General features: G+C 41.3%; 1 protein-coding gene across 1 annotated transcript; it reads left to right on the top strand.

Moving 5' to 3' along the window:
* Window positions 1–11,008: 11,008 nt before the first annotated feature.
* Window positions 11,009–16,004, top strand: PHLDA1 (pleckstrin homology like domain family A member 1). Its single transcript, XM_090273635.1, has 2 exons — window positions 11,009–12,182; window positions 12,607–16,004. Exon 1 carries the CDS (start codon window positions 11,024–11,026, stop codon window positions 12,146–12,148), a length of 1,125 nt encoding a protein of 374 aa, XP_090129761.1. The 5' UTR covers window positions 11,009–11,023; the 3' UTR covers window positions 12,149–12,182; window positions 12,607–16,004.
* The last annotated feature ends 9,588 nt before the right edge of the window (window positions 16,005–25,592 follow it).

Genomic DNA, 25,592 nt, shown 5'->3' with positions numbered 1-25,592 from the left:
TTAAATTTATGGAATTTCTCAGAATTCTTTTATCTAAAGTATTTAATTTTATGGAATTGGCTTAGAGTAGTAAGTACTTAAGAAAAATGAACTTCTAATTCTATTTCCTTTTTTAGCTCATGTAATAACAAGTACATTGAAAAGGAGACATTAGCTTGAATAGAAATATTTTCATCATTTTGTGGATAGGTTAATGACATTGATTGGTATGTAAGTCTCCTCTAAAGTAATTGAATTAACTTTATATTACTGCTGCTTGTAAGACTGAATTTATGGGTTTATCTGAGTTTAGGCCATTCCCAGTAAAAATACAAAACTTAGAATTATGTTTGTAAAAACCATGTACCATGCAGAAACATTATTCAGATATTCTTTGGATGTTCGGTTTCAGGGCTTGGCTTAGAATTTGAGTTCATTTTCTGGGTTATTTTTGACTGTTGAACTCAAGCCAGATGTTATTTTATTTTCATTTATTTACTTTTCACAATTTTGATCCAGTTTAAAATTCAGAGTATAGTCAAAGAATTACACAATAAGGAAGATCAAGGGACACTGTTCGGTTTTGGGGCCTCTACATCATAGGTTTTGAGTAATTTTGCCACCTGTTGTAGTATGCAAACCCTTATGCAAATAATCAATAGTAGTTCCCAAATTAGTTATATTGGGATCATGCTAAATGGAAACAGGGTGCCCCTGATAATGTTAGTGGGGTTACTGAATGCAAAATATGGTGCAGATGGGCATGTCTCACCTTAACCATCATAGAACACATCTTGTCAAGATTTCCCTTGGTCATAGCATCCATTGTCCTTAAGTGTCTCATAGTGAACCAGGACGCTCTGATCCAGTGGTTTGTAAACTGCTTAAATTAAGTCTTTGCTGCCTCCAAATTGGCTTGGCAGAAACCCCACAGACAACCCCCAGTTTAATTACATATTATGGCTCAATGTATATTAAATAGGGCCTTGAAAGATTGATAATTATACAAAATGTAATAGTGAAGAAGTGATTATTCCCAATGACCATTTCTTTTAACCACATTGTTTTAAATACAGAATAAATGGATAGCTTAGAGGAAGCACACATTCTTTATAAGTTTTTAAAAAAACCCTAAACATTGTGTATTGGTGATTGTAAACTGGGTTTTGTTTTTTTGCAAGTATGCATAATTTAGATAATTTGCTACTTACAGCACTTAAGTCTCTAATAGCTGAAAATTAAATGGAATTAACGAGATTAATTTTTAGCTATATAGTGGTGATTCTTGTAAACAGGTTTAAAAATGCAGTTATTAACCTCTAACTTAGATAAAAAGGCAAGTTCTTGGATTGAGTGACTTCATATTTAATGAATGTGGGAATAAAATAGTTCATACCTTGGGCGGTGGAATGATTAAATAGCCTTTAGAGCCCATCTACTACTTTGTTTATTCAGGGTCAATGTGATAAGCTGTGAAAGATTTGGTTGCGCTGAGAATGTACTAGTACTTCGAGAGTACTGAGAACATGATATATGCGTAGTGCGCATTTAGTAAGTGTGCTTTCTAACATAAATCTAGAATTTGTGGTTGGGATCATCTTTTAAATTGATGTTGGCGGTTAATTTTGGAATTAGTTGGGGGAAGGCCAGGGTATTTTGTTGTTTTAAAGGTAAAATTGTGCCTGGCTAAGAGATGCCGTACTTGATGTACAAAATAGCACTGAGATTAAAATTGCATAACAAACATTTTGAAGGTGTTTGATATTGTAAAAAATTAAAAAATTGAAGAAAATAATTTGATGCCCTTAAAGTCAGTTTAAGAATCTCATTACTTTTAAAAAAATACATGTTTTTCATATGCTGATTTATTTTGCCATTGCTGAATCCAAAATGATTTAGGATAAAACTAAATGAAGTCATAATTTGTCAGCCTACCCTGTACATCCCTAATACCTGCCTGGAGCCCTGGATGTTGTGGATGGACCATTTCGGGGTGGACAAGGAGAGGTGTCTGCGTTGAGATCAGATGTGATTTTAGGCTTAGATCAGGCCAGTCAATACATATAGTATGTGTTTCAAAACTAGAGGCTGGATCTGTTCTTAACCTGTTCAGTTGGCGTTGGTGAGTGAGTGGACCTGGAACCTTACGAGCAACTTGGACAGCAACAACTCAGCCCATCTAACCTACAGTTGCACTGTTTCAGCTCTGTTTGGCTGCCTCTTCTCTCCCTGCAACAGATCTTAGTTCAAAATAGTCACCTTTTCATTGAATTACTTTTTTGGTTCTTCAGTTCTGGTAGGTGGATAGCAAATTTTTGTATGTGTAGATTACTTAGGATTTATCTGGACTCCTTCCAGTGTACTAGCCATAATAACTGTGGGGCCATGCAACAAGTTAAATAATTGATTCTCATTAATTCAATCTCATAAGTCAACCAAGATAACTCCAAGATCCTACATACTGAGTTGCTTATATTGAGGAAATCGATAAAACAGCTGGACTGAATATTGTTCATAAACTCAATGGGACTGTTAGAATGTGAACAGTTTACTAATAGTTGTTGAAGTTACCTAGTACTGCATAACAAAAGCACTACCAAAACAAAGCATTGGTGATACTGATTTTACTGACTGCTTGGATCCTTCATTTCTGCTTATCATCAGCAAGGAGAGCAAACGTACTCACCTGAAGGCTCTTCATAAACAGGTAGTTGATGCTAGATGAAACTTCACCTGGGATGTGAGAAACCTACCTAGACATTACCTCACAGGACAGCTGGTTTCCAAGAGTTGGGTGAAGGTATATCCTTTTTTTGTGACCTATCCTGAAAAGTCATCACTTCTGTACTCCACTGGTTAGTCAGCCACAACCCACTGAGATTTCATGGGAGGAGACCACATCTTGCTGGAGGAATAAGATTTTGGAAAAGTAAACTGAAACCTATTGGCCACAAATTTTTGGGGGGGGCGAGGGGAGTACTGTTGGCTACAGTAGTGTTGATAACAGCAAAAGCTGCAATAGTTTTCCAAAATGACCAGAAATCTCAAGAAAGGTTAAATTTATTGTATGCCTATTTATGGAGGAGAAGTCACTATCATATTGGAATCTTACTTGAATTTGTACAAATGTGAGTCATAAAAATGTCAAGTTTGAATAGTAGAGGAACCTCACAAAGTATGACCATTTAAGTACAGATTTCTATGGTAGGGTGAGGGGCTCAGAGACAAACTTTACTGCTACACTGTACATATAACTAGGCAGGATGTTTGCTTTTATAACGTAAGTTGATTTTTGAAACACCGACATGTATATTTAATCATTTAAGACAGTAGAAATAACCCTTTATTTAATCTTCATACTTGTTTAAGGAAGGTAATTATTTCCTCTGTAAGGGTAGAAGATGAATAAGTCCACAAGTTGATTTGTGTTGGTAGTGATATGTGGCCTCTACCTGGACTCCTATCTGCTCTGAGAGACCCCTGCACCTGCTTCCTGTGCACAGGTAGTGATTAAATATGTACTTTACGATAGAGATTTCAGCATATCAAATATTGTAGACCAGTTATCTATTATCAGAAAAAAATACATCCATCCTTTGTTTTGCTGTCCTTGGCATAAGGCTTCCATCCTTCAAGTTGTTCTGTTGTCTGTAATGCTGTATCATGTCCAGGTTCTAGGCAGCAGGTTGGGTGGAAAGTGGTAAGAGACTCCTAGCATCCAGCTACCTTTAAAGACGACCCTGTGATTGGTGCTAACAGCACCTGAAAGGCTGTAAATGAAGACCTGGACCTCGAGCCAAAGCTCTTTAAGAATCGGAGAAGGGAGGTTGGAATGAAAGCCACATTGTTCACATATACAGAAGAGCTTCGTGTTTATAAAAGGATTGTTTGATCAAGGAAATCCTCAAACACATGAGATGAATAACTGCATTTCAGAAATAAGTAAATGGGCCTTAGAGAATTGAGAAATACAGCCCAAGGGTTATGTTCTGAGTGGACTCCTAGTCTTCACCCGAGGCTTTCACTTTAGTCTTACATGACATTTACTAGAACGTTACACAAATGAAGTTGGGACAGTGACCTAAGCAATGGTGTAAATGGAATCTCATTAGAAAAAATATATTTCAGTTTCTCACCTATTATGGGATGCTAATAGTTAACACTGATTTTGTTGTTCCCTTTAACATGGGGATTTGCTTTTTCTGATTGGTTTAGTGGCAGTGTGGAAGCTTGGCATAAAAAGATTTTCTGGGTTCTATCTTCAATAAAATGTCCCTGTTTCTTTCTGGGCCTGGCTATCCCACAGAACACTTGCATCTCTCACTCTTTCAGTCCTCCGTCAATTGTACTATCACCTGTGACACAATCGTCACCCTTCAATCCTTCGCCTACAAGCCTGGGTTCCTCTTCTACAGTAAACTTGTTTACAGCACCCAAGCAAGTTTATAATACCATCTGTTTTCTTGTCCTTGAACTTTTGGGAAGAATTACCTGTACTCATTGCTTCTACTTTTCTTCCTGTAGCGTCCAGAAAAGGGCTTTGCTTATTTACTGACTTTTTTTTTTTTTTTTTTTTTTTTTTACAAATAATGACCAAATTGAATAGTCTTTTCTCAGACAATACCATCTGTAGTAATAGAGCGCTGCAAAGGAAGGAGTGGCCCTTGAAATCTAGTCCCTTAAATGGAGATGTTTGCCCAAGTGGCTATCAGTCATATACTTGAGTTGCAAACATTAGGAGCATTTACCTAGTTTGAGTAGAAGAGGACTTAGGAAAGAATATTAGGTGCTTTGAGTGCTCTAAATGGAGGGCAGAGGCTCGCGTGCTCTTCAGCTAGGGCACTGCCCAGAGCAAACTTAAATCTTAAGTTCAGTGCTTCCACTGTCACTGGAATATCTAGTGCCGCTCTACTGCCATCCCTGAAGACTCAAAAGTCGGTATCAATATTTTTGAGTAATCGTAGTTTTGTGATGTACTATTGGTTTTTAGTCTCCTTCATTGGACTACCTTTCTCCTTGCTCAAAGGCTCAAAGGTAGTATCATCTCTGTGCTGAACTTAGGACGAAGAGAGCCTGTTCCATTTCCATCCGTTCATTTTTGTCACTTCACAGCTAATATTACCCTAACAAGTAATGCATCACCCAATGTCCCTGAGCTGTTACCTGTTGATCATCTTCAATAAAATGTCTGTTCTGCCTGCCTGCCTGCCCTGTTTTAAATAACAGCAATATATTTCCAGCCAAAACTAACATTTAGTCTCCTTCACTTGAAGTGCTGTCAATCAGCATTTAATTGGCAATCTCCATCATGATCCACTATGTGAGTAGGCACAACAATGGGAACACTTATCCAAGGTGTTACCCACTAATCAGATTGGAAGTAGTGAAATATGAATAGGAAGGAATTAACTCAGGCAAATGGAATCTTAACAGGTGGCATTTGAACTGGCCTTTGAAGAACAAAAGGTTACAGAGAATTTGGGAAAGCAAAGAGCACAAGTAGTGACAGGCTCACTTAGGGTTGAGTGGAAGGAGAGTAAATTGTAAAAGGCAAGTAGGACTTATTCTGTGGGAGAGAGCCAGTGCTTCCATGCTAGAGTAAGGACTTGGAATGTTCTCATAATGGAACTGGTAGCAACACAACACATAGGGTAGTGTGGATTCAAGTGGTTGGGCTGTTACAAGGGCATAGGTGAGAATAATGAGAACCCGAATTAGGCTATTGGCAGACTAGAAAGATAGAGACAGCTAATCGACAGTGCTTGATTTACAAACAGATTGTAATAGTTTTAAAAACACGAGCATTAAACTACTTTTCCGACTTGCTTTAAGCTGTATTATACAAATTGGTCACTAGGAGGCATCAGTTCATCAACTTTTAAGGCAAAAAGGAAGGCGGGTAAGCCAATAAACCTAAGTCTGGGTAGTTTAGTATTCATTTAAAGAGAGTCAATATTTAATTTTTTCAGCTTGGCATTTGGGAAATTAGAATCTTTATGATGGATTTCATTTACAAATGAAAAAATGAGTAGTAGTAAATGTGGACATTTATACACCAATGGTAATTGATATTTTTGTAGATTGGGCTTTTAACTTTTTTGAAAGTCTTGAACTATCTCATGAATTTTTACTGTGTATTGCAAATTGGGAAGTTATAAATTTTTTTTGATCTTGTAATCAAGTTATAAATGGAAGTAAGCACTTCTTAAAGACTTCAAGTTCTATTAAATATCTTTAAGCCAGTATTAATGGATTTTTAAGCAACTGTTTGGCCATTTAACTGCTAATTAAGAGAAATTGCTACCAATTCAGTTCCATTACTGTTTGTCATCCTTTGGTTACTCTTACTAGAAACCAACAGGATGATACAGCCATGGGGATGTAAAGAACAGTATAGGAAATGGAGTAGCCAAAGAACTTACACACATGACCCATAGATGTGAACAGTGGTGTGGGGATTGCCTGAGGGAGTGGGGAGTGCTGGGTGGAGGGGGGCAAAGGGAGAAAAATTGGGACAACAGTAATAGCATAATAACATTTTTAAAAAGTAAAGCAGAAATTATTACAATATTAATTGCATGTGGCTATGAAAAGGAAAGGTTTGTAAGACATTTTAGATAGCAACTATAGAATAAGTAGCATTTAAAATCAGAGAGAGGCTTACCATGTGTAATAATTATCTAATCCATTTAAAAATTATACCAAACATGGGTATGGCAAGTTTTGGAAGTTTTCTCATGAAGTCTTATAGTTTGAAAAAAATTTAAAGTAGGATGCATTATGGAAAACCTCAAAAACATTTAAGGGCATTGATTTTATTTCAGGGCTTCTGCTTGTATTTAAATATTCTACATACTTGAGTCCCTACTATTTAGCAAGAATTGTACTAGGTGATTGGGATACATCAAAACAATGACCTTTGCCCTTTTGAAGAGATTACGTTCTATAGTAAGGGGAACAGAAATAAAAGGCATAATAACGCAGTAGTTCAGAGGTAATACATGCTATGGAGGAAGTGAAGGGGAATTGGTGGTTGAAATTCTTAGAGTGGTTGGGTTAGGCTTCATTGAGACATTTGAGCAAAGACTCAAAGAAAGTGATTAGGATGACCCTGACTGCTAGGTTAAAAATAGATTATAAGACGACAGAGACAAGTTAGGAGCTCATTGCAGTAATTCAGGAGAGAGAGAATAGTGATTTGGATCAGGGTGGTAAAGAAGAAAATAGGTGAAATATAGATGTAGTTTTTTCAGATTTAACTGATGGGATTTTCTGGCAATTTGTGGGTTGAGTATCAAGAGAAATGAGTGAAAGAACTGTAAGGCAAGCATGCTTCTAAACAATTGCAACTCTGGGGCAAGAACACAATGGAGATACACCAGTGGTTAAATATTTAAAAGTTTGTTAAATGAAAATACATTCAATAGCCCTATCTTGGCAAATATACCTTCATAAGTACCTGGAGGGCCAGGTTTGAATTTTAGATTCTTAAATTCCAGTGCCAGAAGATTATTTGCAAGCGGAGCTGATCCGCAGTTCATGTCCCGAACCTACCTTCTCTTCCCATCCCTGGCTCTGAAGTGTATGGCAGCAGGCCTCCTGCATATTGTGTGGACATCCTAGTCTGCACGTTCAAAATTCCCCCTCCTTCCATACCAGTGCACGCACTAGTGACATAATGTGCATACTCTGGAACAATCGAAGCCATTTAGGCAGGGTATTTGGAATCCTGAGTGAGTGAGCTCCAGGTAGTCACATCATTTCAACTCATCTAAAGCTCAGGGCTCTGGGTAAGGAATTCCTGGCTTGTTTTAAGGGCAGTAAGGATGGTATTGCCATCACCCGAGAAGGGGTCTACAAGTAGAGATCAGAGTGAGGAGATAAGCTTGGGAGCATGTATATCTGTGTTATCTATTAGACATCCAAATAGTACTGTACAGAAGGATAAAAGGAAAATTTTAATTTATAGTAATACTGGCCTGGAATATAGCAAACAAGATTGAAGGCTGCTTTCAACACAACCATTCTAACCAGCTAAATCTGTTAAAAAACAAACAAACAAAAAAAAACCCCCACGAACTTTAAGTGTCTCTATACTCTTACCGAACCAATTCCATCCAGAAAAAATTTAACCCATTGTATATAAACCTATGGACTCCCATCTAATCTGGAGCACTATTTTTCAATTTTTTTTTTTTAAATTAGCAAACACTCTATGAACCCTGCTTTCTACAACCTGAAATCACCTCAGACTTTTTCTCTAATGAACTACTCAGTGAATGTCCTCACTAGTATGTGATTTCTTGCCTGGAGTGTTAGTATTATTATTATTATTTTTAACTTTGGTAGTCTTTGTTTTGTTCTTTGGCAACAAGCAGTTGGATATTAATTTGGGAGTCTTTGGCTACAGGTGTTATTGAAAATGATGAGACTAGATGAAATCAATAAGGGAGTGAGTACAGATAGAAAACAAACGACTGAACTCTCAGGTACTCTAAAAGACTGGGAAAAAGAAGAGGACCATGTAGAGGAGACTGAGACAGAGAACAGGGAAGAAGAAGGAAAACAAAGAGTAATGACTGTCCTTGAAGTTAAGTGAAGAATTGTATCCAAGAAGAGAAAATGAACAATTGTGTCAAATGCCACATCTGGTACAGATAGGCAACTTGGTGCAGCCAGATGTAATATATAAATTGAATTAGCCATTTCAAATTTGTTTGCCAAAGCAATTATTTTGTTAGCTGGCTTTCTAAATTTTAGTAACTTTTAAGTGAGTTTCATAGAGTTTTCATTATATCTGCAACTGAACTTGTAGTGTTTCTTTGGAAATAGTTATTTCCTATAATTCATTTTTTTGTGAATTTATTTCATTTCCAATATGACCATTTTTGAGAGTCGATGGCGACTGTTGAAATAAGTTATGATCAAAGCTGTCATCGATTTATAAGATTCCTATAACCTGAGATTTCCAATAATCAATGCACTGTGATCAGAGAGAACACATGGTATGTCTGAGCTGGTCACAGAGTCACTAAGGCATGAAATACACAACTGGAAATTGTGAGTTTTAAAGTCTCTACTTAAAAATAAGTGCTTTTGAAAATTGTGCTTGTCCAGACATTCTGAAGTAATTTATATAGAATGCATTTGTTGCATCTTGATAAACTGTAGGTTAGATAACACCAAATATATTGAGTTTCTCCTAAGAAAATGGCTTGGTCTTCCAGATTACATCTTATTTTCTATGCAATCAAGTTTGCATTGTATCATTTTTCCATATGAAATGACTTTCCCAAATACACCTGCCCTCGGGAACTCTGAATTACACACTTAAAGGAAGTATCCTTTCCAAATGAGTTGAATGGCATTCTGTTAAAAAGATGAACAGCTGGTCATGCAGAAATTCTCTGGAATGCTCACTTGTCCTACAAAGGCAAGGGAAGAACTGAGATGTGAGGTGTAGTGTTTGTTATCAGTATACAGAATTGTTTATCTTTTTTTCACATAATCTTACTAAAAATCCTTATGTAACTTTAATAATTGCCTTTTTCTTTAAAAGACTGCTAATCCATTAACAATGTGAAGGTTTTGAGAATCCACCAACTGCAATTCAGTGGGACTCAGGATTGTACTGGAATTGTCCCATTTGCTAAGACATTGTTTCTTAGATTAAGATTCAGGATCCTCCTGTTTTAAAATTATCCTTTATTCTCAATTACCTTGGGATTCAGTTCAAATTTCTTATCACAAAGGATTTGACTCTTGCTCATCTCTCCAAGCTTATCTCTCACTCTTGAGTTCTTTGTTCTAGCGGTAAGAAACTAGCAGATGAGCTAAGCTAGGAAGGGATTCTTCCTCCTTGGCACAGGCAGCAAGCAGCCTTTCTTCTTACCTTGTCCAGTTCTGACTTGTCCACCCCTGGTTTATTTCTTCTTCGTGTGATTCTTCTTCATATCCTCAAAGCCAGTACATAGTTGGAGTCCTCTGTTTACTTAACGGATGCATTTCCCCACTAGGAGGTTTGGTTTCAGGTTATGTTCTTTATTCTGCTTTGTTTCTCAGAATTTCTATAGAAATTGTTTGAATGTGGGAGTAGGAGACAGCTAGGTCAAGTACAGCGTTACCTTCCCCAGGTCACAGATAAATACGATTACAAAACAGAGATCTGGCCCAGTAGGCATTTTTAGAGAGGGACCCACGGAGCCCATTCCGCCCTTTGAAGGGCTAAGTAAACTGCCTTGACTGTGGATTCTCTCAGCACAAGACACTCCTCGAATTTATAGAGTGGAGTTGCTGTTGTGAGATGTTGCAGACTCTACAGACGGCTCAAGAAGGAAGCTGGAGAGCCTATGTGAAGATAGGCTAGTGCCTCCGCTCCGGGTCCAGAGAAGGAAGGCGAGATGCCATCTGAAGTGGCTCACCTTCCTCTACCCCTTCCAAACGGGACAGACGGCATCGCTATTGCTTTAACAATCGCCCTCTCTGTTCCAATAAGACCCAGTTTAGGACCGTGAGCGAATGTGAGTGTAAAGACACCGTGTCCTCTCGGCCTCTGTGCACTGAGATGTTTACAGAGCATCGGTGGAGGGCACGCTTCCGCGGGACTCCACGGCTCGACAGTCTCAGCCCCAGTCTCCTTGCTTGCCCAGGCCAGGGCACTAGCTCTACAGGATTCCGGAGCGCAGCGCGGATCCCTAGGGATGGTTCCCGAGGGTGAGAGGAAGGCTGGCGTTCCGGGCACCGTCTGGTAGCTGTACCCACCTCGCGGCCCCATCTTCATTTTCTGAGGCTGTTAGCCGAGTGCCAGCCGGCCGGGAGGCGGCAGGGCGGTGGGAATAGCCTCTCAGCGCCCTCTGGGCGTCGGCATTGGTCGCTGGGCAGCTAGGGCAACCTAGGCTACAGCCCTGGCGGAGGAGAAGAGTTTCCAGGGCTCAGGTCTCCGCAGTCATCCCCGGGTAGGAGCACGGAAGCAAGTGGGCGGTGAGAGGCGGAGCAAGGGACGCGGGGGCGTGGACGCAGCCGGCTTCGGAGAGGCCCCAAGTTAATGAGGCGTGCGCCGGCAGCGGAGCGCCTTTCAGAGTTGGGCTTTTCCCCGCGGTGCGGGTGCCAAGAGCCGCCTTTTCCGCTGGGTGTCACTCGGGGGTGGGGGAGATGGCCCATTCAAAAGCGTCGCGGGGGGGCCCGGCCAGTGCCCTTCAGTGAGCGCTCGCAAGAGGACGGCAAAGACCCGGCGGCTCGCAGCTCCGGGACCTTGTGGCGCATCAGGACGCGGCTGCCCCTCTGCCCGGACCCCGAGCCGCAGCCGCTCTGCTTCCTGCGTGTTAGCCTCCTCTGCGCGCTCCGGGCGGCGGGCCGCGGAAACCGCTGGAGCGAGGACGGAGCGCGTCTGCTGCTGCTGCCCCCAGCCCGGGCGCCTGGAAGTGGAGAGGCCGAGCCGAGTGGCGTCCCCCTCTATGCCGGGAAGATGTTGGAGAGCAGCGGCTGCAAAGCGCTGAAAGAGGGTGTGTTGGAGAAGCGAAGCGATGGTTTGCTGCAGCTCTGGAAGAAAAAGTGCTGCATTCTCACTGAGGAGGGGCTCTTGCTCATTCCTCCCAAGCAGCTTCAGCACCAGCACCACCAGCCACAGCAACAGCCTGGGCAGGGGCCAGCCGAGCAGTCCCAACCCGGAGGCCCGGCCGTGGCCAGCCTCGAGCCGCCGGTCAAGCTCAAGGAATTGCACTTTTCCAACATGAAGACCGTGGACTGCGTAGAGCGCAAGGGCAAGTATATGTACTTCACTGTGGTGATGGCCGAGGGCAAGGAGATCGACTTTCGGTGCCCGCAGGACCAGGGCTGGAACGCCGAGATCACGCTGCAGATGGTGCAGTACAAGAACCGTCAGGCCATCCTGGCGGTCAAGTCCACAAGGCAGAAGCAGCAGCACCTGGTCCAACAGCAGCCCCCGCAGCCACAGCTTCAGCCCCAGCCCCAGCCCCAGCCCCAGCCCCAGTCCCAGTCCCAGGCGCAGCCCCAACCCAAGCCCCAGCCGCTCCACCCGTATCCGCACTCACACCCGCACCCGCACCTGCACCCGCACCTGCATCCGCATCAACTACCGCATCCTCACCAACAACCGCTCTCGCAGCCGCACGGCCACCGACTTCTCCGCAGCACCTCCAACTCTGCCTGAAGAGGGCAGCACCCGGGCAGGACAAGGTGACAAGGTAGGGTCCCGGCCACGCCGGCTACCGAGGGCTATACGAGGATTGGGGCTCGGGGCTGTTAGGAGTAGGAAGCGTGTTCACCGGTTTGACTCTAGGGTGAAAAAATGAGAAGTTAGAACAAGTTTCTGGATAGGTGAAAGGAGGAGAAACAAGCTGGAGCCAGGAGAGGCTGGGCACAGCGGGGGAGGGTGGGGGGCGCGGGCCGGGCGGGGAGGCCTCGCTCACATCCACCCCGCCCACCCTGGCCCGCACGCGCTCAGTGGCGTGCACCCCAGCGACACCAATGACTCTGTCCCTGTCCGGGACTTGAGGAAGCGACCCCGGTGTCTTAACGAGCACGCGTTGTCCGCCTGACTGGCCCGAAGAGACCTGGGTCTTGGAGGAATCTGAGCCACCTACTTCATTTCGTGCCCTTTCTTTCCAGGTTTTGAGGACTTGAGGAAGTGGGACGAGACCTTTGTATTGTCTTCACTTGAATCGGAAACAAATCTCTCTGCCCCGCACCAGATCGAGTAGTTTGGACATCACCCGACTGATAACTTGGGGATCCTTTTAGTTTTCTGCATACTCTTCTTCATCACAATTCAGGAAACGATTTCAGATCCGGAAGGCTTCTTTATTTATGAACCTTTGAAAGGATATTCCACTATGGTGGACCTTCTAGGAGCGATGATGTACTGTGATTTTATTTTAATGTATTTTGATTTATGATTATTTATTAGTTTTTTTAAATACTTGTTCTAAGACATTTCTGAATGTAGGTCATTTTCCAAAAAGGAACTTTATTTTCAAAAACCTATTCCCTAGTCAATTCTAATGTTGGAAAGGAAAGAAGGGCAGTGTAAGGGAAAACACTAAGAATTCATTAATTCATTGTTTGTAGGGCATTTTTAGAATGTCTGACACTTCCATTGTCATACCAGGTGGTTGAAATTAAACTCTGTGATATAACTTTTTTTTGAGGTTTTTTTTTCCTTAGACATATATGTTTTGTAGAATAGAAGTTTAAAGAAGCTAAATGTTCAGAATTGTGTAATTATGAAAATTAATTGTTTTTCTAAAAGGAAATCAGTAGTAATGATGTCTAATTCAAATATTTAAGACATAACCCAACTGATGGCAGAGTGATCTTGAATGTGTGGTAGGGCTGGGTCTACTGTAGAAAAAAAACCTCACTTATGTCATCTGTGAAGGGTTTAATAAGATTTCTTTGGTTTCTGCATTAAGTGTTTCATTTCAAAAACATAGTGAGGGAAAAGGGAATCATTCAACTTGTTTGAGACAACATTTTTGTGTTCTGTCCACAGTAGAGATTATCCTTATCCAAGGACTTTGTACACTTTACTTGAACCACATTTTCTTACTTTATTCTAGATGCATACTCTAGAATCATAGAGTATAAAAATACAGTTTGTAACTTCCAAAGGACTAAGAGTCATAACTTTTTGTTTTCTCACTGAAAATAATGTTGATCAGAGAAACCAGTTGTTTTGCTTTTTGTTGCTCTGTGAGAAATTGGAGGGTTATATGTTTTGTTGTTATGTTAACTAAACTCAGAAATTGAAAAAGAAAGGACTGGATAAACACTGGGTTTTCAGTAGGAAAACAACCCCAGTCTTGTTTTAGCAGCTACTTGTTCACGAGGGGTTGGGGGTGGGAGAATGTGCTTTTAAAGGTAAAACAAACCCTCTTCTGTGTTAAATCAAAAGGATGGTCAAAATCCACAAGGGCTGATGCTACTTTAAGCCGTAGATGATACAAAACCCTCCAGGGGCTGAAAATCACTTCCTATCTGCATGAATTTATTCATGGGTCTCTGTTTTCCATGGTCTTTTCCACAAAATTTTGATCAGTACTTTCCTAGCATCCAAACTGGACTAGTCAGTATTAGGCCAATGCTAAGTTATTGTAGTCAAGAAATGAAAACAGACTTTGGGCTAGAGATATTTTTATTTTCCCTCCATCTAGAAAGGAGTATTGTGGCCAAATTACCTTTTAGTGCAATATTTAAATGATAAAATTTTGAGGTCCTAATTCTAATCCAAAAAGTTGCAGGGGAAAACGAAAACTTGAGCAAATGGCAAGCAGAACTTGAGTGGACTCCCACTCCCAGTGGTTGTTTAAGTTGTGGTTGTGAACATATGCTGCAAAGATTTAAAAATCATTTAGTATATGCACATGTAAATGTGATTGGCAACATACAGAGTCAGATCTAAAGAGTTAAGGCAAGTTTGGTTCAGCTTTGGAACCACTGCTATACTTTTTTAAATAATGCCCATTATGCTATAGGTTTAATATACGTAGATTATGTAACCCCTATTAAACCACAGCTTTTTTCTCCAGATAGAAGGAATTTTCTTTCAAATTCATGTGCTATAACACAGGTAGAATTTATACCAAGTACTTTAAAAATTAAGATGCTTGTAGATTGTTAGCTTATATACAGGCTAAGTACTGGCTGGTGAAATGTTTTCCACAACGTCTGTGGTTCTTAGTGGGGCCACCAGAATCATGGTTCCTTGTTCTGTCTTTCCACAGCCTTGGTCTGCTGTGATATTTATGTTGAGTTGACCCTGTTAGTGGCTCTCTAGTCTGAAGGTCTTTTAGCATTAACTGTGAAACCTCAGAAATCAGAAAGGAGAGGATGGTTTCTGTGTTTTGACACTTTGAAATTATTACGGTTAAAGAATTCTTCCAGAACAAAGAAACAAGTATGCTCAGCAAAGTTCAAAACAAAATACAAATGCAAATCATTTAATGTGGCAGTGGTTCTATTCTACCTGTAAAAAAAAAAAAAAAAGGTTATAGACCACCTAAGGTATTACAAGACCTAACATATCACCATCATGAAAAAAGGTAAAAGTATTTCAGCCCAAGTAAAAGAAGAAGAAAAGGGCAAGTCCAACAGGAGACCCACCCTTTAATAAGCATAAAATGCAAAAAGTTGGAAAATTGAAAGTATTGTCACATCTGGAAACTGAACTTTTGTCCTTGAACTTAAGTTGGCATCAAGCTCAATAACTATTTGTTGGGACAAATGAATGAAAGGGAAGGAAAAAATGTGTCACTTCCCAGCACCTAGGAGGTGGTGTCTCTGGCCTCACACTGTGCTTCTTTTATGTTCCTGTCATTCCCTCAACACAGCTATTACTGGGACAGGCATCACAGCATGACGAAGCTCCTTAGGCATACAGTACTTTCTTAGCGGAAATCAGGGGTCTGCGTAGGCCCTACAGGGAGTGCTGAGGTCATAGAGTAAATGGCTATAAAGGGCCCTTTCAAAAGAAACATTGTCCTCATAGAAGAAGCTGGAATTATCTCATAGAGAAATCAAACCAACTTTATAATTTCACTTGACAGTTTTTCACCTGGAGGTAGAAAAACCCAACTTGTTGCTTAAAAGAGTTACCCTCATATGTGAGTAAATACAGTTAGGAAGTCTGGCTGAAATTCCAAGGCCTTTTTTTTTTTCTCCTAATTTTTTTCTTCCCTCTTTTACCTATTTATCTTAAAGATTGCTCACTTTAAATCTGACACTACAAGTTTATTGCCAGTGTGGGAATTCAGACACATCACTCGTTTTCTTTTTTGTTTGTCTCCAAGTGTTTTACAATGTCATGTTCAATGGCAGATTTTGAAGAAGGGTCTAAGATTTGAGTGAGACTAGAACAATCCCACAAAACATAGGGCTTTGTAGGATGAGGATGGGCCTGTTAGCATTCATTCTTCTCTCTCTTTTTTTTCGCTAAAGGTCAAACAAAATTTATTTTTGTTCTACCAATAAAATGACCTTAGCAGAATAAAATTTCAATTTGAAAATTATAGAGCTTGTTACTAAATCCATCAGTGATTCAAGAGAAATAAACCAATTTACCAAAAGCAGTCTAAGATATATTAATTGTGTAATTGTTGGGTGGGTTTTTAAGAACTACTTTCTAAAATTTGGACATAATTTCAAGGGTGATTTTTTAAATCTACATGTTGTACAGCCAATCTAGATTTATATAACATTGGGTGACAAAGTGATCTGCAACTTTTTTGGCAGGACATCTGCCAAATGGAGTATAGGATCCAACAGGTTTTTCTTCGAAAGGGCATTTTTGTCCAGTGAAGGAAGCAGAACGATTCTGGGTCATTAGAAGCATATGCATAAGAGCTAGAGAGACCTGCTCCGAAGCTGACCTTCTTGTGATCAGCTGCAGAGCGAGGAAGCAGATTTTAATAATAGGTGGTCCTTCCAGATCACCGTATTTACTTTGAGAAGAAAGATAAAATGATTATTATGTTCCACTGGCAGCTTTATGCTTAGCTTCAGAATATTCAAATGCCAACTTCTGAAAAACAAGTATTACCATGTACCAAATGCTTTACTATCACATTGGTGGACTTAAGTGTGGTCATAATTTGTGTAAATATGCCTCTTCAATGATTTGGATAGATGTGATTTATTTTTCATATTTTAAAAATGCATTCCATTTTCAATAAAGTGTCAATCGAGATTACCGATCTGTGGACCTTTTTGAAGGCCTTGTTCACTGAGCATGGATACCATGCTTTCCTGTGGGAGAAAGGTTCTCAAGGGCTTGTCTGTTGTAAAGCCCACAACTATTCTAGGAAAAAAAAAGACCATTTTTTGAGGTTGGAAATTTATTTTTAAAAACATCTTGATTATGGCATATAAAAATTCACTCAGATGTTTGGTGAAATAATTACCTTTCAGAACGCAAATGAACGTGAGTTGAAATTTCCATAAGGCCCCAGAGGATGAGAAATGCTTTTTAGTAATTGGCTTGAAGGCAATTCCCTCTTGAGTCCCAGCAACAGTCTAGTCCTTCTAGATCTCTGTAGAGGGTAAAGCCTTGACTCTTAAGAGAATCATTCTTCAAATAGATATTTATAAAGCTTCCTGTTTTATGTTGAAAGCAGAAGAGAGACTTGATTCTTTAAAGGAAAATAGCATAATTTACTCTTACAATCTCTATTGGCATTTTAAAAACATTTAAATCTCAAAAGATTTAAAATAGAAAAATTGAAGGCAATTTTTTATCCCTTAGCATAGTCTTAATATTGACAGCTTTATTACTCTACTGTTTTAAGTTATATATATATGTATATATATATATATATACATATATATATATATATATTTTTTTTTTTAAGAAGAAATAAAATCTGAGAAGACAAATTACTGCCATTGTGAGGGGACTTCAGGGGTACTGGTGAAATGAAGTTATGTAGCAAATGATAAAGCATGGTTGGTAACAGCCAGGATTTGAGCACCATAGTACCTGGGTTCAAGTTCCAGATCCATCATTTACTAGTCATGTAGATATTGAGTGACATAACCTTATGCAAATTCAATTTTCTTCTCTATAAAATGTAGTTAATAAAGGTATTTACCTTAGGGTTATTGAGAAGATTTAATAAGTTAGTACATATAAGAGTGCTTAGAAGCTCCGTGTATTTTAGGACACATAAACTGGCTTGGGAAACATAGCCACATGAATATATAATATATGGTGTTTTAAAGCTATGACTTATTCTTAGATCTCAGCACTTTTAAATGGTAAGAGCAGTCTGATAGCAACATCCTTGCATTCAACTTTGAAAAAAGAGAAAAAATATTATTTATCATATTACTATTTTCATTTGCTTATTACTTTCCAGTCTTGGTTCATATTCTTATGTATTTTGAGTTACAATGAAATAATATTTTGATTGTTTCATTATAACTTTATATATAAATATATATATGTTTAATAGTGAGAGATAAGGCACTCGGTCCCCAGGTATTCTAGTGTTGGTGGCTGTCGTGCTCTCAGTGAGTCCTTTTCTCAGAATTGTCCTCAGTCTTGTCTCGGGGAGAACCACATTGCTTTAGGACGCACCCCCTTAGTGGTAACCAACATCCAGTGACTGGTCTCTGGGAAGTGGAAAGTACCAGGCCCTGTTGTCTCAATCAGGACAACTGTAAAGGGCCATGCCAGCTCCAGAGCTCCCTGTAAAATGGACAGAGGCCTGTCTCAATAATGAACGAGCAGTTCAACTGTCCCTCTGCCCAGGTCTGCTTTTCTTGCTTCCTCTTCAGGTAAGGCTCTCAGGAATACTGCCCTTTCTCCCCCTCTTCCCACCTAAACCTTCTGCAGTCAAGTCTCAGGGACTCAGAACGTGTTTCTTGGGGAATTCTGTCTATGACTATGTATGAAAAAAAAATGTTTCTGTAGGAAACCACATTTCTGTAGGAAGGCTGGTGGTGTTGGAAGGAGGTATATAGCATAGTGGTTAGGTCTATGCCTTAGAGTATGGCTCTCAACCTGGAATGATTTTGCCCCTCAGGAGACATTTGACAAGTTGGAGACATTTTTCATTTTCACAACTGGTGATAAAAGTCAGAGATGCTGCTAAATATCTTACAAATCACAGGACATTCCCTTACAACACAGAATTCAGCCCAAAATGTTAATAATAGTGCTGAGGTTGAGGGAATCCAGTTTAGAGCAGGATAAGCTTGTTCTTTTTGGCTGAATTCTCTTGAGCAAGTGACTTAATTTATTTTATCTTCAGTTTTCCTGTGCAATATGCAGACATTGATGACACCTGACTCATGGAGTTGTGAACTCAAAATCAGATGGTTCACCTAAAGGGACTGTTGCTCTTCCTGTCACAAAGTGAGCATTCAATGCACTGTAGCTCTCACCTTCAATATTACTGTCTAAAGTCAAATTTTATTTTATTTATTTATTTATTTAATATGCTTTATTGATCATGCTGTTAAAGTTGTCCCAATTTTTTTCCCTTTGTTTCCCTCCACCCAGTGACACCCCTCCCTCCAGTTGTCCCCCCACTTAGTCCATGCCCATTGGTTGTGCATATAGTTCTCCTCAACATCTTCCTATCTACTCCACTCCCTCCTACTATGCTTCTTAATTCCTGTACCATCCCTCTCCTTTTACCCCTTCCTCCTCCCTGCTGACTTCCCCCCATAAAGTTCCCCATACCTATAATTCTTTTTTCCATCTCGTTGACTACTTAGTTTGCCTTTGTTTCGATTCCCTAGCTTCTGTCATTGGTTGTTGTGATACAGTTTTCATTTTAATGTTCATAGTTTTGATCCTCTTTCTCCTAAACAAGTCCCTTTAACATTTCATATAACAAAGTTTGGATCTGATGAACTCCTTCAGTTTTACTTTGTCCTGGAAGCACTTTCTCTGCCTTTCTATTCTGAGTGACAGCTTCGCTGGATAGAGTAATTGTGGTTGTAAGTTCTTGCTTTTAATTACTTCGAATATTTCTTGTCAGTCCCTTCTTGCCTGCACAGTTTCTTTTGAGAAATCAGCTGAGAGTCTTATCGGGACCCCTTTGTATGTAATTGTCTTCTTCTCTCTTGCTACTTTTAAGATTCTCTTTATCCTTAATTTTTGACATTTTGATTATACTGTGTCTTGGTGGTGGTCTCCCTAGGTCCAGTTTTTTTTTTTTTTTTAAATCTGTGCTTCCTGGACCTGTAAGTCTATTTCCTTCCCCAAGTTAGGGAAGTTCTGCTTCATTATTTTTTCACATAATTTTTCTATTTCTAGTTCTTCACCTTTTGACAACCCTATGATTCGGATGTTGGCCCACTTATAACTGTCCCATATGTTTCTGAGCCTCTCCTCATTTTCCTCACTTTTTGTTTTCTCTTTCTGCACTGGTTGACTGTTCCTTCCCTATGTTCCCATTTGTTGATTTGATCCCTGGTTTTCTTTCCCTCACCACTAGTTTCATATATGTTCTTGTTGATTTCAGCAGGACTAGCCTTCATTCCTTCCCGTCTTGTTTAAGATCTGCTGTTAGGTCTGTAAGCATTCATATAACCAAAGCTCTGAACTGTGCCTCAGAAAGAGTTCCTATCTGCTGCTTTGTTAGATTAGATATTTGCTGTGTGGTCAGCTGCGTCACTGGGATATCTATCATGATCTCTGCCATCCTGACAGTTTTGTGTTTACCTTTGCTTCCTGGGTGGGGCTGTCACACCTCCTACACGATAGGGGGCGGAGCCCCGTGCACTTGTCACTACCGGGCAACCCTTCTCACCACACTGTGGCATTTTGTGTGGGGGCGGGGGCCCAAGATGGATTCTTGCCATTTACTCTCTGCTGACAGACAGGGAGCTTTTTCCTCTGTCCCCACCCACTCCGGCCTTCACAGTCCAAGGCAATGGGGGTCTGCCTTCCCTGGTGTTGGAATCATGAGCTGAAAGGTCTGGTTTGCAGCTGGGGGTGCTCCCCAGGTGTTTCTTGCTTCATTTTAAATACAGGTTCTGTGCTTACCACCGTCCCACTGCTGTCACCAGCACAGTTTGACCTCTCCACCCTGGCCTGCTAAACACCACTTGTTTATAACTTTATATGTTGGACTTCCAGGTAGCTTTATTTTCTGGAACTTCTGGTTATTTTTGGTTTTGCGGTAGATGTAGTCCTTCTTAGTTGTGGAGGGAAATGAAGCATGTCAGTCTAGGCCTCCATCTTGGCTAGAAGTCTAAAGTCATAATTTTAATGACAGCATACTATCCTACTGAGTTGATACATCATTTCATTCCTTTGTCTGTCATCAGTTAGTGAGTTTCTGTGTTTATCAGCTCTTATCAATATTGCTAATTAATTACCTTCATGCATGCATTGTATTGGAAAAAGCATGGATGAACTTGGATGCTAGTTCTGACTCTGATTAGTCTTGTGATGTTAGGCAATTTGTTAATCTCTCTGAGCCTTAGTCTGCTCATTTGTAAATGGGACTAATAGCCTCACCTTTGAGGAGCAATATAGTAGTCCCTTGCTGTATCGCATTTCACTTATTGCGTCCTCACTGTACCGCGGGATTTTAAAAAATATTATATTTAAGTATTTAGGGCAGATTTTTCGCTATATCACGGGATTTTGCGGTACTGTATATGTATGTTGTTAACGTTACCTAGGTATAAGGCTGTAGAATAAATGTAAGTTTCCTACTTCACAGAGGGGTCTGGAATGTAATACCCACAATAAGTGAGGGAATACTGTACTGAGAAGTGGCAGTAAAATCTATATGAGGGCAAGTCCCAGAGTCACTACTTAACCACTTTACTTACAGTAAAGAGTTATGTAAATGAAAATATTATTATCTAGAAACAATTTTAAGAGGAATTAGATATTTATATACCTATTATATCTATATAGATATAGATATTACATGTGCATATAATACATATAATGTATATTTCAATTCAAATAATTTAGATTTAAAAACAGGACACGAAAACAGTGTTATCCAGGTTGATGGAGTCTCAACTTGCTGGCTTGGTGTCTTTCAAGCTGCTATCCTGGTGCTGGAGCTCAGAGGGAGTGAGTCTGAGTAGGGCCTCTTAATCCTGCACTGTATCCTCTCCTTCTGAGCAGAGGACAAGTAAAGAGAACAGAATCACAAGGGAAATTTAAGGCTCTGCCTGGACAGATTTTCATTGCTTTTAAAAAGAGAGAGGACAGAGGGGATCCAAAATGGTGGAAGAGTAAGTGGAAGCTACACTAACCTCCTCCCAGGACTGGTCTGGACTTACAACTTAATGGTTGAGAAATCATCTGGTATAAACCAACTGAACACTAGCTGGAGAGAAGTCTTATAACCACGGAGAGAAAGAATAGGCCGCTTCATCACAACATGACCAGTAGGAAGTGCAGAGATGTGAATAGGCTGGCTGGGCTTCCACTTGTGGCAGCTGAAGGGACTGAGAAACAGCTCAGCAGCTGGGAGCTCCCCCTGAGAAGGGCAGGGTCTAAATCCCCAGCTGGGCTTCCCAGCCTACAGGAACAGAGCAGAAAGTAAAATAGTATCCAGCTGTGAAAAGTGAGAAGCCACAGATTTTCTTGCTGACCTGAGAGAAACAGCTGGAGAAAAAGAGCTCTTAAGCAGATTACGTACAAAAATATTTTGGCACCCACTTAACCTGGGCTCAAACAGAGAGAGGGCAGAGAGGACTGGAGATGCTTGGGGAGAATTTGGGGCGGTGGTTTTGAGGGGAGAACTGAGGGAACAGCTGAACAAGTCCAAAGGCTGACTCATTCCCATACTGCAGGCAGACCATTCCCCTCCAGGTGGCATCAGCTTGAGGGGAAGCAAAAGCCCTGCCTACAGGAATTAATTTACCCCACCCTTGGTCCTTAAACCTGATGGCTGATCACAGATTGAATAGATTAAAAACTAAAGGAGACAGACAAAGGCAGTATATCTCTGGTAGTCTCCAACAGGCTGCCTAGGCCCAGACTGGTACACGATCTGACACCACCAGGGACAGAGCCAGGAAGTGCAGATCAATCTAAGAAACAGCAACAAACAAAAAGAGTCACAAAAATGGGGAGACAGAGAAACAATCCCTCATCAAAAGGAAAGGAAGAACCCCCAGAAAGAGTGCTAAATGAAATAGAGAGAAGCAAACTATTAGACATGGGATTCAAAAAATGGATTATAGGGAAGCTCAATGAGATCAGCGAGCTCAAAGAAAACTACAAAGAACTCCAGGGAAACTACAGGGAACTTACTGGGAATTACACCAGCATGAGAAAGGACATAGAAGCTATCAATAAGAGCCAGGAGGAAATGAAAAATACAATTTCTGAATTGAAGAAGACAGTAGAAGGAATTAAAAACAGGCTAGAGGAAGCAGAAGATCAGATCAGTGAGTTGGAGGACAATGTAGAAAAAAATTCCCAGACAGTTGTCGTCGTCGGCAGCCGTCCGTCTCGAGAGACGATGGCGTAGCTTCTTGAGAGTCTATCTGCACCGCCGAGAATGGCTGTGCAGTCCGACTCGGGAGTGACAATCCCTGCCACACTTGTTACAGGTGAAGGCAGATGGCCGTTGTTGCTGCTGTTGACGCTGCTTCCGCCTCGATCTTTTCTGGACCACCTCCTCATTGCGTGCAGCCTCTGCGCGTGACGTACCTTGCCTGACCGCGAGCCTCCAGGCTAGGCGGTCGTCTGCTTGAACTTCCCATGTGTTGAGATTGATGGAGCATTGTGTCATGTCCTTTTTGCAGATGTCTTTGAACCGCAGTTTTGGGCGCCCTGTCATCCTCTGGCCTTCTGCTAGCTCGCCGTAGAGGAGGTCTTTGGGAATACGGCCTGCATCCATTCTTTTGACATGGCCGAGCCACCTGAGGCGTCTCTCACTAAGAACTGCATACAAACTGCTCATGTTGGCTCGCTTCAGCACCTCGGTGTTGGGGACCTTATCCTGCCAGGCGACATGTGGGACGCGTTGCAGGCACCTCATGTGGAAGCTGTTGAGTTTCCTTTTGTGCCTTGCGTAGGTGGTCCATGTCTCGCTGCCATAGAGGAGAGTGGTGAGTACGCAGGCTTGGTAGATGCGCAGTCTGGTTTTCTCAGTGAGGCTGGAATTGTTCCACGCTTGCCGGTTCAGTTTGGCCATAACTGTGGCTGCCCTGGCGATTCTCCGGTTGACCTCCAAGTCAACTGACAGAGAACTCGAGATGGTGGACCCGAGGTAAGTGAAGTCGTTGACAACCTCCAGGGTGTATCCGTCGATGGTGATGCATGGGGGAGTCCCCGTGCCTTGAGCCATAACGTTCGTCTTCGTCAGGCTGATGGCTAGTCCGAACTCCTTGCATGCGTGGGAAAGGCAAGTGACTAGCTGCTGGAGTCCCTCTTCGGAGTGTGATGTCAAGGCTGCGTCGTCGGCGAAGAGCATCTCACGGATGAGCACCTCTTTGACTTTGGTCTTGGCTCGTAGACGGGCCAGGTTGTAGAGCTTGCCATCGGATCTGGTGTGAATGAAGACACCCTCGCTGCAGTCCCAGACAGTGCAACGAAATGAAAAAAGACTGAACAAGAATAAAGAGGCTTTAAGACAGCTGCAGGACAACATGAAACATAATAATATCCGTATCATAGGAATTCCAGAAGGAGAAGAAGAGCAAGAGATAGAAAACCTGTTTGAAAAACTAATGACAGAAAACTTCCCTAACTTGATGAGAGAAAGAGTCACACAAGTCCAGGAAGCACAGAGGGTCTCAATGAGGATGAACCCCAACAAGCCCACTTCAAGACACTTTATAATTAACATGGCAACATTCAAACACAAAGAGAGAATCCTAAAAGCAGCAAGAGAGAAACAACTAATAACATACAAGGGAGCTCCAATAAGGCTAACATCAGATTTCTCAGCAGAAACACTACAAGCCAGAAGGGAATGGCAAAAAATATTCCAAGCAATGAAAAACAAAGGCCTACAACCAAGAATACTCTACCCAGCAAGGCTCTCATTCAAAATGGAAGGTGAAATAAGGAGTTTCCAAGACAAAAGAAGGCTAAAAGAATACATCTCCACCAAACCAGCATTGCAAGAGATGCTAAAGTGGCTGCTTTAAGAAGATGAAGAAACAGAGAGAGACAGAGAGGAACATGAGTACAAAGGGGGGAAATGACAATGAATAAGTACCTATCGATAAAAATCTTAAATGTAAGTGGATTAAATGCACCAATCAAAAGACATAGAGTAGCTGAATGGATTAGAATGCATGACCCACATATATGCTGTCTACAAGAGACCCACCTTAGAACAAAAGATCTACACAGACTGAAAGTGAAGAGATGAAAAAAAGTGTTTCAAGAAAATGGACATAAAAAAAAAGCTGGGGTAGCAATATTTATATCGGACAAAACATATTTCACAGCAAAGGCCATAATCGGCAGCCGTCCGTCTTGAGAGACGATGGTGTAGCTTCTTAAGAGTCTATCTGCACTCTCCAGTGAAGCTGAAGCTACAGAGCCTCGAGAGACGATGGCGTAGCTTCTTAAGAGTCTATCTGCACCGCCGAGAATGGCTGTGCAGTCCGACTCGGGAGTGACATGGTATCTGTCTCCTCCCGTGTTGAATCGACATCTTGCGATGAAGCTACAGAGCCTGGGCAGGGTGATATGGAGGGTCTGCTGTTGCCCATGCAGCAGACCCCCCCCTCTCTTCGCAGCTGAAGGATCCAAGGGAAAGACGGAATCAATACAGCTTGGCTTCAGGTGCGCCGCAGGAGTTGCCGGTGTTGACTACAACGTCAAACCGCCTTAGGGACTCCGGCTCCGGATTTTCTGTCGGGGTTTACTCCCTCAGCCTTTCCCCTGAAGAGGTATGCCGCAAGGCAGCAGAGGTTTTTTGGAGTCAGAGTTTTCCTTCTCTGATGTGCCCTGACTGGAAGATCGAACCAGCGACACTTAGCTCACAGGTCGATGCTCAATCCACTGAGCCAAACCAGCCAGGGTCATAAAAACCAGCATAGGCCATAAAAAGAGACAAAGAAGGACATTTCATAATACTTAAGGGAAAAATCCATCAAGAAGATATAACCCTTGTAAACATATATGCATCCAACCTAGGAGCACCCAAATA

Source organism: Furipterus horrens, unplaced genomic scaffold, assembly GCF_987537825.1.
Source record: "Furipterus horrens unplaced genomic scaffold, mFurHor1.1.pri manual_scaffold_4, whole genome shotgun sequence".
NCBI classification, from domain to species: domain Eukaryota; kingdom Metazoa; phylum Chordata; class Mammalia; order Chiroptera; family Furipteridae; genus Furipterus; species Furipterus horrens.
Note: the sequence above shows the minus strand (reverse complement) of the source record. Positions and strands in the feature narration are given on the sequence as shown.

What these genes read in the sequence shown, in the direction of transcription:
- PHLDA1 (XM_090273635.1), top strand. Translation starts at nt 11,024, where the DNA reads ATGAGGCGTGCGCCGGCAGCGGAGCGCCTTTCAGAGTTGGGCTTTTCC.